Raw genomic sequence first — 17,524 nt, 5'->3', positions numbered from 1 at the left:
GATTTTCTCTCTTCCACTTGTCTTCTGCGGGGAGGCTGGGTGGGCCATTTGTCGTATATATCTGCCAGGTAAGTATGTATCAAACTTTATTGTATCATAACAATATCATTTTTATGCATTCAACTTCCCTGTCAGATATATACTTAGCTGATTGGCACCCTTGGTGGTGGGTAAGAGACAGCTAACTACTGAAATAGACAGGTAAACAACATATGTTGTAGGTAATAATAAAACCTTGGTTCCTACCTGATTAGGCGGAAGACTTCGTGGCTACTGCCCAGGAGTCTGCTTCGCCTCAAGAGCCTCAGCGAGATATTGATCTATGGCTAAGAGTTCTTGTGGGTCTGTCAATGGGGTCTTATCCACTTACTCGGCAGAGCCTAAATGGCATTTGTCAATGGGTGCTAATCCACTAACATGACAAAACACCTTATCCAAGGAGCACAACACCAATCCCGATCACCTGATCCTAACACCCGTGTTAGTTGTAAGATTGAAAGGAGTTATCCCCCAAACTCCTCACAAACAACCAATAACTCGAATCACACAGAATCACGCAAACATTAAAGTACCAAAAAAAAAAAATTTTGTACCCCTCTATTAGTCAGATACAACCCGAGTTCCTCATTGATCAAAGGTGACGGCCGCCTGTGCGACATCTAGGACCTTTGACAGTAGAAAACCGAGAACATATCTAACAAGAGGGTTACGTACACATAAATAAATTAAGGATCAGTATTTGCTCCAAGACCCAGCACCGTATCCGCTGACACAAACGGACCGAGAGAGAAGCATTTCTCATAAGTTACCCTTACATCCTTCAGGTAATGAGATACAAAAACTGAATTGCATCTCCAATATGTCGCTTCGAGGATATCCTTCAGTGACATATTCCTTTGAAAGGCTAGTGATGTAGCAACTGCTCTAACTTCATGAGCTTTAACTCTAAGAAGTTTGAAGGAGTCATCTGGGCAATTATTGTGCGCCTCCGTAATCACACTTCTAACAAAGAAGGCTAAGGCATTTTTTGACATGGGTCTTTTCGGGTCTTTTACAGAACACCAGAGACCCTGTTGACAACCTCCCATCTGTTTCTTTTTACAAAGGTAAAATTTAAGAGCTCTGACCGGGCAAAGAGACCTTTCAGTCTCTCTACCTACTAGGTTAGACAAGCCTTTCACTTCAAAGCTCCTGGGCCATGGCTTTGAAGGATTCTCGTTTTTCGCCAGAAACAACGTCTGGAACGAACAGATAGCAGGATCTCCTTTAAAGCCCACACGAGACTCTAGAGCGTGTAACTCGCTCGTTCTCTTGGCCGTAGCGAGGGACAACAGGAATAACACTTCCTTGTAATGTCTCGAAAAGAGGCATGGTGTGGAGGTTCGAACTTTTCCGAAGTCAGGAATCTCAGGACCACGTCCAGATTCCAGCTCGGAGTTCTCGGAGTTCTAGACTTTGAAGTCTCGAATAACCGAATCAGATCGTGAAGATCCTTATTTTCAGCTAATTCCAGGCCTCTATTCCTGAATACGGCTAACAGCATACTTCTGTATCCCTTGATGGTGGAAACAGAAAGGTGCGATTCCTCCCTAAGGAAAAGAAGGAAATCGGCAATGTTGCTCACAGAGGTATTGGAGGAGGACAGCTTCTTCGACCTGCACCATCTCCTAAAGACTTCCCACTTTGATTGATAGACTCACATCGTTGAAGATCTGCGGGCTCTAGCGATAGCGCTTGCAGCTTTGCGAGAAAAGCCCCTCGCTCTGACGAGTCTTTCGATAGTCGAAAGGCAGTCAGAGCAAGAGCGGGGAGGTTATGATGATACCTCTCGAAGTGGGGTTGTCTGAACAGATCTGTTCTGTTTGGAAGAGATCTGGGGAAGTCCACCGTCCACTCCAGTACCTCTGTGAACCAATCTTGAGCGGGCCAAAATGGGGCTATGAGTGTCAACCTCGTCCCCTTTGAGGCCACGAACTTTCTGAGCACTTCCCCCGGGATCTTGAATGGGGGAAAGGCGTATGCATCCAGGCCCGACCAATCTAGGAGAAGGGCGTCGACTGCGAACGCTCTCGGATCCTCTACTGATGAGCAGAAGATGTCTATCCTTTTGGAGAGGAACGTGGCGAACAGGTCTATTTGAGGCCTCCCCCACAGAGACCAAAGTCTTTGACACACTTCTGAGTGGAGGGTCCATTCTGTGGGAAGGACCTGGTTCCTCCTGCTCAGCCTGTCTGCTCTCACGTTCCTCTCTCCCTGGACAAATCTCGTCAGGAGGGTTATATTTCTCTCTTCTGCCCAGACCAACAGATCTCTCGTCAGTTCGAAGAGGGAGAACGAATGAGTCCCGCCTTGCTTTCGTATGTATGCCAGAGTGGTGGTGTTGTCTGAGTTGACCTGGACCACCCTGTCTCAGACTATTGACTCGAAGCAATTGAGGGCAAGGTGTATGGCTACGAGTTCCTTGCAGTTGATGTGCCATGACACCTGTTCTTTTGTCCAGGTGCCCGACACTTCTCTTGTTCCTAGAGTTGCTCCCCATCCCGTCTCCGAAACGTCGGAATACAACACTTGGCTTGGGTTTCAAATGGCAAGGGACACGCCCTCGTTTTTCTCGAGAGGAGGCAACCACCACTTTAAGTGATCCTTCACTTCCAGTGGGATCGGGAACGAGTCCGACAGTTGCCCTGTCTTCCAACTCCAGACTTTCTTTAGGAAGAATTGCAGGGGGCGAAGATGAAGTCTTCCTAGAGGAAAGAACTGTTCCAGCAAGGAAAGGGTCCCCAGAAGGCTCAACCATTCCCTCACTGAACTGCGTTCCTTCCCTAGGAAGTTCGAGACTTTTATACAGCCTCGCATGAGTCTCTCCTGCGATGGAAAAACTCAAAAACCCCAAGAATCCATCTGAATCCCCAGATAAACCAGGTTCTGGCTGGGGATCATCTGAGACTTCTCAAGGTTTACGAGTAATCCTAGCGACCGTATCAGGTCTAATGTCGATGTCAGGTCCTCCAAACACTGGCTCTCCGATCTGGCCCTGATGAGTCAGTCATCTAAGTAAAGGGAGATGTTTATTCCCTTTAGATGAAGCCATTTTGCTACATTTTTCATCAGGTTCGTGAAAACCTGAGGAGCTGTAGACAGGCCAAAACACAAAGCCCTGAACTGATAGGTCTTTCCCTTTATCAAAAATCGAAGGTACAGATAGTGACCTACTAACGACCGCAATTGGTTCTGCAAAACCAGTTGTAACAAGATTTGGACGCAAGTCAATATCTGCTAAATTACCGTAGAGTTTATCATACATATATGTACATATTGTGTAATGATATTGACATCATCTGAAAGTCATATTTTATCAACATTTTCTTAGATTATTACTTATATTATCATATTTAAGTCAAAATTCATTATTATTTAACGTTCATTATCATTAAAACCATTGTATTACCATTCTTAGTGCATATTGTTATTGTCATATATTACGATAGTACTTTACGATACCCTTTCACAAGTTCATATATGTAAAAATTCAACCCCTTCTTTAGCTAATTTATTTTGCTGTCTTTTTCTTTAGAATGTGTATTATATTTCCTAGTTATGATTTCTTTACATTTTTGTAGCATGTGTAACATCTCACACCTACGTATGTACACGTCATTACTACGCCTTACTGTTAACGTTTGTCAAAGTTGTCAGACGTACCCATTCTCCACACATAACACTGTTTCATATTGCTACGTTTGTAGGTTCAACCTTTTCTTTAGTTAATTTATTTTGCTATCTTTGTTTTCTTTGGACTTCATTGTATTTCCTAGTTATGATTATTTTTATATTTTTATACCATTTGTATCGTGTCTCTACACAACATTACTACTCTTTGCTGTTACATTCGCCAAACGTTTGTCCAAACTGTTTCTCCACGCATCATACAGTTTCATAATGCTTCGTTTGTCACGTTCATATAAAAATTCATCCTTTTTTTTAGTTAATTTACTTATTGTATTTCCTAGTTATGATTTCTTGGAATTTTTATACCATTTGTAACGTCTCTCTACGTACTGTTCAATCGTCCCAACGTTTGGTCCCAACTGTTTCTCCACGCATCATACTGTTTCATAATGCTTCGTTTGTCATGTTCATATAAAAATTCATCCTTTTTTTAGTTAATTTACCATATATTTCGGCGTATAAGTCGACCCCCCAATTCTGAGTAAATTTTTATGATTTTAACTAATATCGGGTATATTAGTCGACCTATAAAATGTGAGCCCAGCTGTACGCTCAAAATAAGCAGCAGGGTAAAATGTATCATATAAAATAACCTGAATGATATTACGGTACCTATGTTGCTCTACTTATCATAAGAAATACAGGTAATATACTCGGTATATTAACAAATCTGCGTGATATATAAAAGATGAATATACCGGCAAATATGATTAAAAATGACGAAACGAAAGATACGTTACTCGAGTGTAATGTAAACAAACAAAGCGCTAAGTAACGCTGCATAACAGCCTACGTATATATGTATGTACAAACTGCCACTCAAGTTAATGTTTTGATTGGGTTGTTAAAACAACGTGCCGGTTCTTCTATGGCATAAACAGGCTCATTTGAGGGAAAACGAACCTGCAGATGATTCACCAAATTCAAACTGGGATCCTGATGAAACCGTGAATGATAATTTGTTTGATGAATTGTTTAATTCAAGTGACGATGACTCAAGTAATTTTGAAGGATTTTAAATACATATTTACTATTACTATATACAAATTTATTTTATTTTAATTAGTGATAAATAAAGATTTCATACCATAAATGTTTTTGAACAATACCCCGGTAAATACAAAACTGACAGTGAACGCATCCTTCTCAATTACTGTACTACAAATGGCTACGCAATGTTTACACTTGCTGTGCAATTGGGGTTTCTTCAAGTTACTTTGATTTTTTTCATTTTATCTAAGGATGTTCTAATGTATTATTATTGTCGTATTACAGTGTGAAATGTTTTTAATACTGGTATTTACATACATAGTTACCTCAACTGTAAAGCCTGGATTCCTGTACCGATATGCAAAAATAATAAAGATTCACTTTTTTTTACCGTTAGATAAGTCGACCCCCTAATTTTGGCATGATTTTTAGGGGCTAAAGGGTCGACTTATACGCCGAAATATACGGTACTTATTGTATTTCCTAGTTATGATTTCTTGGAATTTTTATACCATTTGTAACATCTCGTACACGACATTGCGTCTTATGTATTGTTACGTTCATAGCAAACCTGTTTCTCTATGCACCATACTGTTTCCTGTTGTTACTTTTGTCAAGTTTAATTTAAACAATGGATGCTACAGTACAATTTGTTTCATGTTGAAAAATACAAAATACAGGTGCAAAAAATAGAAAACATTCAAAAATACAATTGAAAAATGAAGACAGCAGAGAGAGAGATGCATTCAGTACCGAGCTACAGGCAACACTGAGTGAGCGCGGGACTCGAGAGATACGCAGACGCTGCAGGAAAAAGTATTGTACGTTCGTATGCATGTTCTGCCGAAAATAATAGTCGTAAAGTCGATCAGACATATGTCGCATAGGTCGTAAGTAGGTCATTACCTGTACTTCTTCGATGAAGGATGAATGGGGACGTGGAAATAGGCATTTTGCAAGTCGAGGGATACCATCCAATCTCCTGGACGTAGGGCTGACAGAACCGATGCAGACGTTTCCATGCGGAACTTTTCTTTTTCCACAAATCGGTTCAGCACACTTACATCTAGGACTGGTCTCCAAACCCCCGAAGCCTTCGGGACTAGAAGAAGGCGATTGTAAAATCCCGGGGAGTGGGGATCCAGCACCAATTCGATGGCCCCCTTGTCCCACATCTGTTCCACCATATGTAAAAGAGTATCTCTCAGAACAGGGTCTTTGTATCTCGCGGACAGTTCCCGAGGAGTTGAAGTCAGGGGAGGTCTGTCCTTGAAGGGGATGATACATCCCTTCCTGAGAACCGACAGCGACCAGGAGTCGGCTCCTCTTAGTGCCCAGGCTTCCAGGTATTCCCGGAGCCTGGTGCCTACCGGTGTTTGGAGGGTCTGAAAATCATTTTCCCTTTTTAAAGGGCCGGAAGGCTGACCTTCCTCTCTTGTCTGCATTCTTCCTTTTGGAGGGGGGGTCGCGTAGTAGGACCTCCACGAAAGGGCGGCTGAGACGTACAAGAAACTTTCTTATCATCCGAGGCAACAGGTCTGTTCTTCTTTGCTGACTGTACAAGAAGGTCTTGAGTCGCCTTCTCAGTCAGTGAGTGAGATATATCCTTCACTAACTGAGAAGGGAACAGATGGTCCGATAAAGGAGCGAACAGCAAAGCAGTTCTCTGGGTAGGAGAAACAGCCTTAGTAAAAAAGGAGCCAAAAACCGCTCTCTTTTTTAGTATACCCGCTCCAAAGAGGGAAGTGACTTCTCCTGAGCCATCTTATACCGCTTTGTCGATGCATGCCAGAATGCTAAGAAGCACTTCTGGGCTGAGACCTTCTGAGTCATGGGTCCTCTTTGCCAAAACCCCAAGGGACCAGTCCAGGAAATTAAACATTTCCAGCACGTGGAAAAGTCCCTCGAGGAGGTGGTCCAACTCAGACATACCCCACGTCGCTCGAGCCGAAGATAATGCGTGTCTCCTGGAAGAGTCGACAAGACTCGAGAAGTCTGACTCCGCTGAAGCAGGGAGAGACCAAATGCCTCTCCTCCCTGTCAGTCTGGTGGGAGGCATGCAGAAGACAGTCTTCCCCAGTTCTTTCTTAGAATTCATCCAAGAACCCAGAGACTGGAGAGCCTTCTTCATCGAAATAGCTGGTCTCATTTTCAAGAATGAAGAAGACTTCGAGGCCTTGGTACTCGAAAAGAGCGAGCGAGGAGAAGGAGGGGCGGCAGGGCTCAGCGAATCTCCGTATTTCTGGAGTAATAGGGCGGTTAAAGTTTTGTAATTAGACAGCCCTTCACTCGCTGGAGCCTCGTCTTCTGATACGTCTTCCAGCTTGAGTCGATTTAAAGGAGACCGATCCCATTTGTCGGATAAACCCTCTGTAGACCTCACTCGGTCTGAAGGAGAAGGTCTTCTATTCGGGGAAGGGCTGAGTGACATCGCAGCTCTATGTCCTAATGCATGAGTTGTTTCAGGTTCCATAGAATGTTCAATAATGGGCGATTGCCTGTTAGGTGAAGAAATCCTGGCAGGCTCCTCGCGCTTGGAAGGCACCTCGTGCCTGGTTGGCTCCTCGCGCCTGGTTGGCTCCTCGCGCCTGGTTGGCTCCTCGCGCCTGGTTGGCGCCTCGCGCCTAGTTGGCGCCTCGCGCCTGGCTGGCGAATCACTCTTGGCTGGTGCCTGGCGCGCCCTTGTGCCTAGCTGGCGCCTCGCGCCTGGTAGGCTCCTCACGCCTGGTTAGCGCCTCACTCCTGGAAGGCTCCTTGCGCCTGGAAGGAGACTCCGCCTAGAAAGAGCCTCTCTCCCAGCTGACCTCTTGATAGGAAGAGTGTTATCCTTCCTACGAGAAGGTTCCTTGGAGAGTACTCCAACCAAGGAGGAGATCTGTTCTTGCAAATTTAGCAGGATCTTCTTGGTAGCTGCATCTCTGTCCTTGTCAGAAGGAGGAGAGGGAGATCTGGAAGGCGCCTAGGTGAAGATGATTCTGAAGATGAGAAGCACTCACGTAGGACGCTTTTTCTATAGCAATCCCTGGCAGTCCGAGGCGATACAGAGCCTGCCGAAGGGACGCCTGACCGGTGGGGAACCTCCACAACCTCCGTACGGCTTTCGACATTCCTTCTCCTCTGGGCCAGGGAGCTTGGAAGAGGTCTAGGCCTGGGAGTGTTGCAGAGCCGATCAGACGCCCCCTCCACTACACTGGGGACACTCACATACAGAGGAAGAAGGATTAATTATTTCACGAAGGAGAAGAAGCTACAAAACTAGATACTAGCTCGTTAGACCTAGATCTTCTTAGGCTTTTAGAGGAAGCCTTCCTCACTCTATCTCTCTCTAGCTTCTTCGAGTAAGAAGTTAGAGTCTTCCATTCTTCAGCACTTAAACTCTTGCACTCTTTACAGGTGTTAGCCAAAGAACATTCATAAACTCTACAACGCCTGCATACAGTGTGAGGCTCTACCGAAGCCTTCAGCATCCTCACCCTGCAGCCCTCATTCCTACAAACTCTCACAACAACACTCGAGTCAGACTTCCTAAGAAAAATCCAAAAGCAAGTCCAGAAAAAAGTCCACGATAGCGTATGCCAATACAACGATCCAAGTACGTCACCAAAAGTCGGCCAAGAAGATCAATTGCGATGAAAAAAGAATTCCAGTCAGGAGGTACCAACAACAATGTTGACAGTACCGGCGACAGAGAAAATCTGATTAGAAAACGGGAATGGTTCCTAGTCCTGCCACCCGGGGCAGGGCGGTAGATCACCTGACCTACCTGTAGTGTGTGCCGCAAAATTTTAATTTCTGTCGGGGACGACGGAGTCTATAGCTAAGTATATATCTGACAGGGAATTTGAATGTATAAAATTTAAAAATTGCCCATTTTAAAGTAATTCGTATTTTTCCTATTATACAAACCTTTAGGAAAGCCGCCTTCAACTCCAAGACGTTGATATGTTGCTGCTTGTCCTCCAAACTCCAAACGCCTGAAGCAATGAGGCCGCCTAAATGAGCCCCCCAACCTGCAAGGGAGGCGTCCGAGAATAGAAGGAAGTCTAGTGGAACAGAACGCAGAGGGACACCCTTCAACAGATTCTGGTCGTCCAACCACCAAAGAAGGTCTTCTCTCACTTCCAGAGACACAGGAACCATTAACAGGGGAGAGTCCCTCGCCGGAGACCAGAACTCTCCCAGTCTCCATTGCAGAGACCGAAGATGAAGACACCCATGAGATACCAGCTTCTCCAGGGAAGACAACACTCCCAGAAGAACCTGCCACTGATGAGCTGACTGATGTGACTCTGACAGGAAGTTGCATGCCACCGCCCGCAACTTCTCCAATCTCTGATCCGATGGGAAAACTTTTGCCACTGTCATATCGATGACCATGCCCAGGTAGAGAATCCTTTGACTGGGTACGAGATTCAACTTTTCCTGGTTGACTAATATGCGCAGTTCCAGACAGAACCGAAGTAGACAATCCCTGTCCTGCAGCAGCTTTTCCCTGGAAACTGCCAAGACTAACCAATCGTCGAGGTACCTCAGCAAACGGATCCCGAGCATGGGCCCAACTTAACACAAGAGAGAAGACCCTTGTGAACACTTGAGGGGCTGTCATCAGCCCGAAGAACAAGACTTTGAACTCGAAGACCTAGTCCCCAAGAGAGAAGCGAAGAAATTTCCTGGACGTGGGTTGAACTAGGATTTGGAAGTAAGCGTCCCTTAAGTCTATCGAAAGCATGAAGTCGCCTTCCCTCATGGCTGCCAACACCGAGCGCAGAGTCTCCATCTTGAACCGCGTCTTCCTGATGAAGTGATTCAAGGTGGATAAGTCGATCAGAGGCCTCCATCCTCCCGACGCCTTAGGCACCAAGAACATGTGACTGTAAAACCCCGGAGACGAATGCACCACTTCCTCTATCGCATCCTTGTCCAGCATTTTCTGCACTTCCTCCTGAAGAGCCAAGAACTTAAAAGATTCTGAAGGATATGTCTTCCTGAGCTGTGGCTTGTCCGACAGAGGAGGAGAGAAGTCGAATGGCAGTAGGTATCCCACCCGAAGGACATCTACCACCCACTTCTCTGCCCCATAACTCTGCCACTTGGCCCAATGGCCCGCCAGGCACCCCCCCACCCGTGGCGCAGGAGAGGGAGAGGTGCCTAACCTACCGTCGGCCCCCTTTACCTCTGGCCCTTGGGCCCCTTCTTGGCTTAAAGAAACGAGAGCGAAAGGGGTGTTGATCTTCTGACTTAGGCTGAGTCGAACGAAATGTCCTCGACGGCCTACCAGGCGACGATCTCCTTGACTGCTGCTGGACAGGGGGAGGAGGAGGAGAGGAGGAGGAGGAGGAGGAGGAGAGGGAGGAGGAGGAGGCGGAGGAGGAGGAGGAGGAGGAGCGAGGAGGAGGAGGAGGGGAGGAGGAGGGGAGGGGAAGGGGAGGGATGGGAGGAGGAGGAGGAGGAGGAAGGGAGGAGGAGGAGCCGGATGTCTCCGAGGACGAGACTCCAACTTAAGACACGGTCTGGTGCACCAGTCTGTCTTTGGTGTCAGCCCGGCGCCGGTCTATCGCATTCTCAAGCTCTGTCCGAGGAAACAAAAATTGGGACTCCACCAGATCTCCTTTCCTCAATGCCAGCAAGGACTCGGTGTCGAGTGATCTCTCCATCATAGACAAAGCCGTGTCCCTTCTAATCAGAAGATTAGCACATAAATTAGCACTGAGGTGAGCCATATATGAAAACGCCTTGCCCCGAACTGCAACAGGCTGGCAAGCGAGGATGCACTCACCAACCCTTCCGGGGACCTGTCGGAAGTTATCTTGGCAATAACCACAGGCCAGAAGTCCAGCCAAGAAACTGTCTGCAACATGGAGGGCGCCATGGATTCCAATGCCGAGGCATCGTGCGGTGACAAGGACGGAGCCACCGACCTCACCTGTTCCAAAGTCAATCCCGGCTTCAGGCGAATTCCGTCTGGGTTAAGATGGCATGACAACAAAAAAGCAGAGCTCGTAGCATAGTACTTCCTATGTCTCGTGAGAGGCAGGGGTAGTAGCTTGGTAGAGCCCCTAGAGTGAATCGAACCGTCCCGGTCTGAAACAGAGGCGTTAACCTTCTGCAAGACAGACTGAACGTGCTCCGACAAAGGAAGCTGAAGAGATGATTTGGGGTCCTGAGTAGCTCCCACCAAGGCTTCCAAGCAAGAAGGAGTGCAAGACGACCGAGCCTGAGTCCAACTTTCCAAATTGTTAAACCCACGAATGAGATCAACAACTTCCGAAAAGGAAGACAAAAACTCTTGCGTGTCTCCCTCCTCCTGCTCCAGCAACGGAGACTGAAGACGAGAAGGATGTGCAGACGAAGAAAGTCTTGGTCTTCGCAGAAGGGTTCGAGCCACGGCTCGATCCCTTCTCTCGTTTCGTGCCAGTGGATGTGGAAGGCAGCACACTCAGAGTTACTCATGAACGAGACCCCGACACGGCTCCGGTTCCTCCGGCAGAGCCATCAGAATTCGGAGTTGGAGTGCAAACCATAGTTCGTTCTCCAGAGGCTGCTGAGGCTCTGGCCTCTGAAGGCGGAGCCTCGGTTCCCTTTCCCGAAGGAGAGGGACAGCCAACAAGAGAGCCAACTGCCTTCCTCCCGGAGGAGGAATGCAGACCCTTAGAAATTTTGGCACGAGACTTCTGGGGGGGGGAGACACAACCTTCTCCTTCTTATGTCGAGCAACCTTCGGAGGAGAAGGGGAAGAGGAGGCATACAAAGAGGAAGACAATGAAGAAGAATCCGAAGACGAACACGACGACACCTTCCTAGCTCTCTTCCTCCTCAACTTCTTCGAAACCTTTTCCAGGAACAATATGAGGGCACTCCAAGGAACATCGGCGGCGGCAGCAGGCACGTATACTGGGGCCATGGTCTTGCTGGGGACAGGTGTGGGGCCAGGCTCGGGAGCACGAACAGCAGCCGGTCCAGGAACTACAACAGGCCCGGCAGGTATGGAGGGGACAAGGAAGCTGTCTTGAGAAAATTCCGCGGGGACAGGTCCCATTCTCGGTAGGCCCGACAAAGCCCTACCTCTGGTGACATCAGGGAAGGCAGGAACCAGGGGGCAGCATTGGAAAGGAGAAGGAAGGCAGCTGATACCCGTCACCCGTGGAAGCAGAGATGTTTGTCAGGTGATGAGACCAGACCAGGTGCGGAGGAGCCAAGTAGCTGGGCTGGGACACGGTAGAGGTGGTAGGGGTAGAGACCAAGTGGGTGGTAGCACTGGTCGGGGTACGGTTCAGGTGAGTGAGCAGCGCTGGCACCGAGGGGGGTCCCACAAGGCCCACGGAAACCCAATCTTGATCCAACCCAGGCACATCACCTGCAGGGGGAACAGTCAGGTTAATGGTGGGGGGGGGTGTCCATCCCTGATCTGAAGGACCTTCAGGGCAGGGAGAGATCCCGAAGAGCATTACATGGGGCTGCCGCTAAAGCTCCCCCCTGCCGTATCCCCCCCGACTCATCAGAAAGGCAAGAGGAGAGAGAAGCTTCCTCCAGAGGGGTAGCAGCAAACATAGGTCTTTTACAGGGGGACAAGAACGAGGCCAAAGGGTTCAGTACAAGAGTGGAAGGGGGTGAAACACTCCCCACCAAGGGTTTAGGTTCCCTGACATAACGCCTCCTGCCCGCAAACTTCTCCCACTGAGTGGCAGACCAAGAGCAACACTCTAAACAAGTTACAACTCCATCACAATCTACTCCTCGGCACGAAGCACCAACCGTATGAGGATCCACTTCGACCTAGGAGCGAATCCTGTTACACTTCTTGCTGTCTACTCCCGGGCAACTCCTAACAGAAGTAGATGGTAACAAGGGCTGCAGATTGAGGGACTGCTAAGAATCCATGGAAACTCAGGCAAACTGTCACAAACGGCAAAAGATAACCAAAAAATCAAGAAATTTCCCACCAAGAAAAAGTGAATTCCAGCTGAAAGTTGGTACGTGCTCACTTGATGACGGCCGAAAGCAAATTGAACACTCAACCCCGGTATTGGCATAACCAACGACTGGACAGTGATTAACTACCCAGGAGGAAGAGAGCTAGGAAGGTGTCTTCGTCTACGGATTCTTTTTCATCCTCTTCCTCTTCGTCTGCCTCCTCTTCCCCTTCTCCTCTGAAGGTCACTCGACCTAAGGAGAAGGTTGTGTCCCCCCCCCCCCCCCCCAAAAAAAAAGTCTCGTGCCAAAACTTCTAATGGTCTGCATTCCTCCTCCGGGAGGAAGGCAGTTGGCTCTATTGTTGGCTGTCCCTCTCCTTCGGGAAAGGAAACCGAGGCTCCGCCTTCAGAGGCCAGAGCCTCAGCAGCCTCTGGAGAACGAACTACGGTTCACACTCTAACTCCGAGTTCTGATGGCTCTGCCGGAGGAACTGGAGCCGTGACGGGGTCTCGTTCGTGAGTAACTCCAAGTGTGCTGCCTTCCACATCCACTGGCGGTGGCACAAAACAAGAGAAGGGATCGAGCCGTGGCTCGAACCCTTCTGCTAGACCAAGACTGTTTCTTCACCTCAAGTAATTCCTATTGTAAAGAACTGACGGTTTGTATACCATGTAGGAACAACTAAAAGTTCTTGGAAGTAAGTACATTCTGGTTAACAAAATCTCATTCCATCCTCCAATTTATTCATTTTGAAAATTGAAAGAAGAGCAGTAAATAAAAACACTAAAATTGTAACATTGAATACTGACATGAAAGGTCTACAGAATGGAATGCATTTCCTCGTAAAGTATTCAATTTTATAAAGTATTCTGTAACAATTAATTTGAAATATATATTTTAGCGTTATGTTTAAAATATTAAATCTCGTCTTTTATGAAATACGCTTGCAAGTGGATGAAATAAAAAAAAAGTAAACTAGTACTGTTTAGTATTTAAACAAGTTTGACAGTTGTAACCGGTCGCCACCTCCTCTGCGACTTATTCCATTCTTGACATTCAAATTGTGGATGTTCAAAGACATGACAATAATGGGGACTGTGGTCTTTGTGCAATTGCAAATGCTGTAGAATTTTGTCAACATTTTTATTGAGGAGGAACTCATATAAACTACGAGCCTAAATATTTGAGACCTCGTTTGGTTAGGTAATTGTTTGGAGTTTTGAAAATGAAAATTCATTCGATAGAAATTAGTTGCATCTGTGGTTTACCAGACACAATTGAGGATGTGGTCGGGTGCAGTGGCAGGACAGGTAGGAAATTATGCCATGTTTGAAAACATCAGTCATGTGCAAATATGAAAACTAAAGATAAAGACTGGTTCTGTAACTTACATTTACAGTAAAACACTTAATACAAAGCTAATTCACATTAAAAATACAAAAAATAAAGTACAAATATTTAAGACTTTAAGTTTCTTCTCACATGATAAAAATAATTTTAATTAATAAATTAAAAAAAGAACAAAAAAACCCTCAAGTACAGGTACCTCAAGTAGGTTTGTGAGGGGGAAACACCAAGGTAATGTTTTGTAGCTATGGTAGGTGAAAGCCTGTACAATATTCAAAAAGAATAAATCTGAGGATGGAATTAGATTTTGTTACCAGAATGTACTTACTACTTCCAAGAACTTTTAGATTAATAAAGGAAAAATTAATACCTATATATTATAAACTGACACTACCGGATATATTCCAGTCAAGGTTTTAAAGTTGATTTCTTACCAAACCCATTAAATCTTATGCTTAATTTGTAGCTCTAGATGAATAATCTTCATGATGGTAACAATAACATATAGAAAAAGTGACATTAATAAACAATTTATGATCAAATTTTCCGGTCAATGTTTTAGGATATAAAATTCATAGTCATCTAAATTATACTTAGACTAAAAGAAAATGACATTAAAAAAGATGCAACTTAAATCAATGTCACATGTCAAGAAGCCATTTTAAATACGAACTGGATATTGGTACGGCAGCCGTACCCCGATCGCGGTAGATATTGGTACGGCAGTGAATTGCGCATGCGCGAACCATTGTTTACCGCCTCACGCATATCCAAAGACTATATACTGAAGTATATACGCAGTCTTTGAACATATCAGTGACAGCAAGAAAAATGGTGACGGAACACCATGAACCGGGGAAAAATACATTAGTTTTCGCCGAAAAAACATGTTTTCAGGCTTTAACGAGCTGAAAAAAGCATAGACATCTATGAAGACTCAAACTTTCAAAAATTGGGTAATTCATGGTATATACGTAGGTCACGAACGATCGAATCGGCCCTGAAAAGAATTCCGAAGAGGAGATTCAAAGAGGATTATATATACGCTACCATCGTACCTTTGGGGACTTTCTCGGCCCTTTATTCTGCCCGACATCGGCAGTTGCAAGGGCCTTTATACACTTTACAATATTCGTTTAATTCACTTCATTGGGTATTGCAGCTGTCGGAGAAGACGATAGAATTTACCAGGTAGTGAAATGGCAAATTAAACAAAATTTCAGCCCTATTCCATTAAAATCCGGATAGTGTTGTTTTTGTAGACAAAAAAGCGGGACAAAATTCACAAAAGCAAAAAAAAAGAGGGGGTGCGGGGGACATTTTGCTAACTAGAAAAAGGGGGACAGATGTTCAAAAAGCGTGACTGTCCCGCCTAAAAGCTGAACTCTGATTTACATAATACAGTATGATTAGCAAACTGGTAAACGGATACAGCTAACTCCCGTATCTACAGCAAGTCAAGAGAGCAATACGGCACCAATGACAGAATCTGCCGTACCCTCACCGCACTATATTATTTGTACGGCAGGAAGTCTGAAATTGACGCATGCGCAATTCACTGCCGTACCGATATCTACCACGATCGGGATACGGCTGCCGTACCTATATCCTGTGCCTTTTAAATATAGAGGAAAATGTACTGAAAATTGTAATTTTCCGGTTTTCTGGTCATTAAAGAGTTCCTTCATTAACCTGTTTAATCTTAAATTATGATACTACCTATTTTGAATTTTGGGAGAAAACTCTTAGTATTTCAAGAGCAAAGTAGAAGTCTCGAGGTGTTCCTTCCACGACCGATGACTAGACTGGTGTCCATCTCCGGTGTCAGGATGTGTTAAAAGTACTTATTCTGGAAGGTGGGTCAATGAGCGGGCAAGACTGGCCCAGGTTGTCCACTCGGTTGTTTACTCTAATAACAGGGTATGGTGAGAATTAGCCTACCTAATTTATCATAAAAGCATACTACACTGGCATTAGGTTATTCAAACTATAGACCTAATGTAGCCCAACCTATCCAGCGACCTCACTAGTAATCACATTACAGAAACCATTGCTTACTAGGTACTAACCTAGGTACTTAGTTGGTAGGTTGGTAGTTTAGATACTACTAGCTATAGTACTAGAATATACTAGATACCTAGGAAGGTAGGTAGGTAGCTGCTACTACTACTACTACCTACCTAGGCTAGGTAACCTTACTACTAGCTACCTACTACAGCAATTAGCAATCTTGGGCTAGTTTTAAATGCAAGCAATCTCTTGACTTAACCTAGGTATTGGGCTAAATGTAAGACCACAAATGAGCTCCTAGGGTGCAACCTCTTCTAGTATACTATATACAATGACTGTAATTCAAATACTAGCTAGGTATCTCACCTTTGCACTTCTTGTGTATGTCTTCCATAGTGCCAGGATTCTCCGACCCTCCATTCCCATTACTCGATTCCTCCTCTTTCTTCTCTTCAGGACTAACCAGTGGCACTGCTTGCGGCAGCGGTGGCGGCGCGGCAGGACTGGCAGCGTGAATATTCCCCATAGTGCTTTAAAACGGAATTATTTAAGTTCAAAATACTCTCATTCACACGGCCGGGCCAAACCGTTCCTACGAACACCTCACGCTTTCGGCTGCAGACGACTCACTCGGGCCAAGTTCGATGGTGTTTGTTGATGTGTCATTAGAGTACGGCACAAAAATTCTCCCTATATTTCATTTCTTTGCTCACTTTCCTACACAATTTTTGTCTCAAAACGAGTTATTAGTATATTCATTTTACATTTATCGCATCAAACCACAACTGGGTGGTCATTACATAATGGAATTCTTCAACAAAGGAGTTGTGCTTGAACAATATTTTTTATTTAGATTAATTTTATTTTTAGGATAATCGGCCATAATTAAGAAAGGCGGAATAAATTTTAGATTCTTAAGTAAAATACGTTAAGAAGCAGTAGCTGCTTAAAATACAATTGTCATTCAAAGACTTGCTTTGGATAGGTCTTGCGTAATAACGATGAGGTTGTATTTCAGGCTTCATTCAACAAAAATTAAACCACAACAGTGACAACAACAACGACGCTCATCAAAGAGAATGAGCACCATTTTATAAAGCAATACTAATCTTAAACACTGGGCATACAAACATAGGATATAACAACAGAAATTACAATAAACCTGTCACCATATATCAGTGAAAGCAGAACTAAAATTCGAGAAATTTAGCGTTTCTGTTGAATAACTTTTAAAATTAAATAAAATAGCATTCGTATATACAATAAACAAAATTCAGGCCACTTACAGTTGGTTATGCATATCATTTACAAATTATACAACTAATGATAGTCATATTACATAACTTCAAAATTTCTGAGGCTAGCGACGCACTGATTAAATCTACGCGTATCAGCATTCTTATTAATTGTATCCTAAGCTTATAGCTATCTTAGAATGATGTGGAGACAGACGGTGAGTAGAATTCATTATTTGTACATATACCTAATCCTGGCTGGGCTGATATTGACCCAATTCTTCTTCAGAAATATTACATGG

General features: G+C 44.9%; 1 protein-coding gene across 1 annotated transcript in view; it reads right to left on the bottom strand.

Annotated features, from left to right (window-relative positions):
• LOC135219808 (mitochondrial import receptor subunit TOM40 homolog 1-like) overlaps nt 1-16,627 on the bottom strand; it is a 76,757-nt gene extending 60,130 nt beyond the window's left edge. Inside the window, exon 1 of the mRNA XM_064256892.1 lies at nt 16,354-16,627. Within this exon, the coding sequence (XP_064112962.1) occupies nt 16,354-16,513 (160 nt within the window). The 5' untranslated portion in view covers nt 16,514-16,627. The remainder of the gene's footprint in view (nt 1-16,353) is intronic.
• Nucleotides 16,628-17,524: the final 897 nt, after the last annotated feature.

Source organism: Macrobrachium nipponense, chromosome 1 (assembly GCF_015104395.2).
Source record: "Macrobrachium nipponense isolate FS-2020 chromosome 1, ASM1510439v2, whole genome shotgun sequence".
Classification (NCBI taxonomy): Eukaryota; Metazoa; Arthropoda; class Malacostraca; order Decapoda; family Palaemonidae; genus Macrobrachium; species Macrobrachium nipponense.
This window is presented reverse-complemented; position numbering and strand designations above follow the sequence as displayed.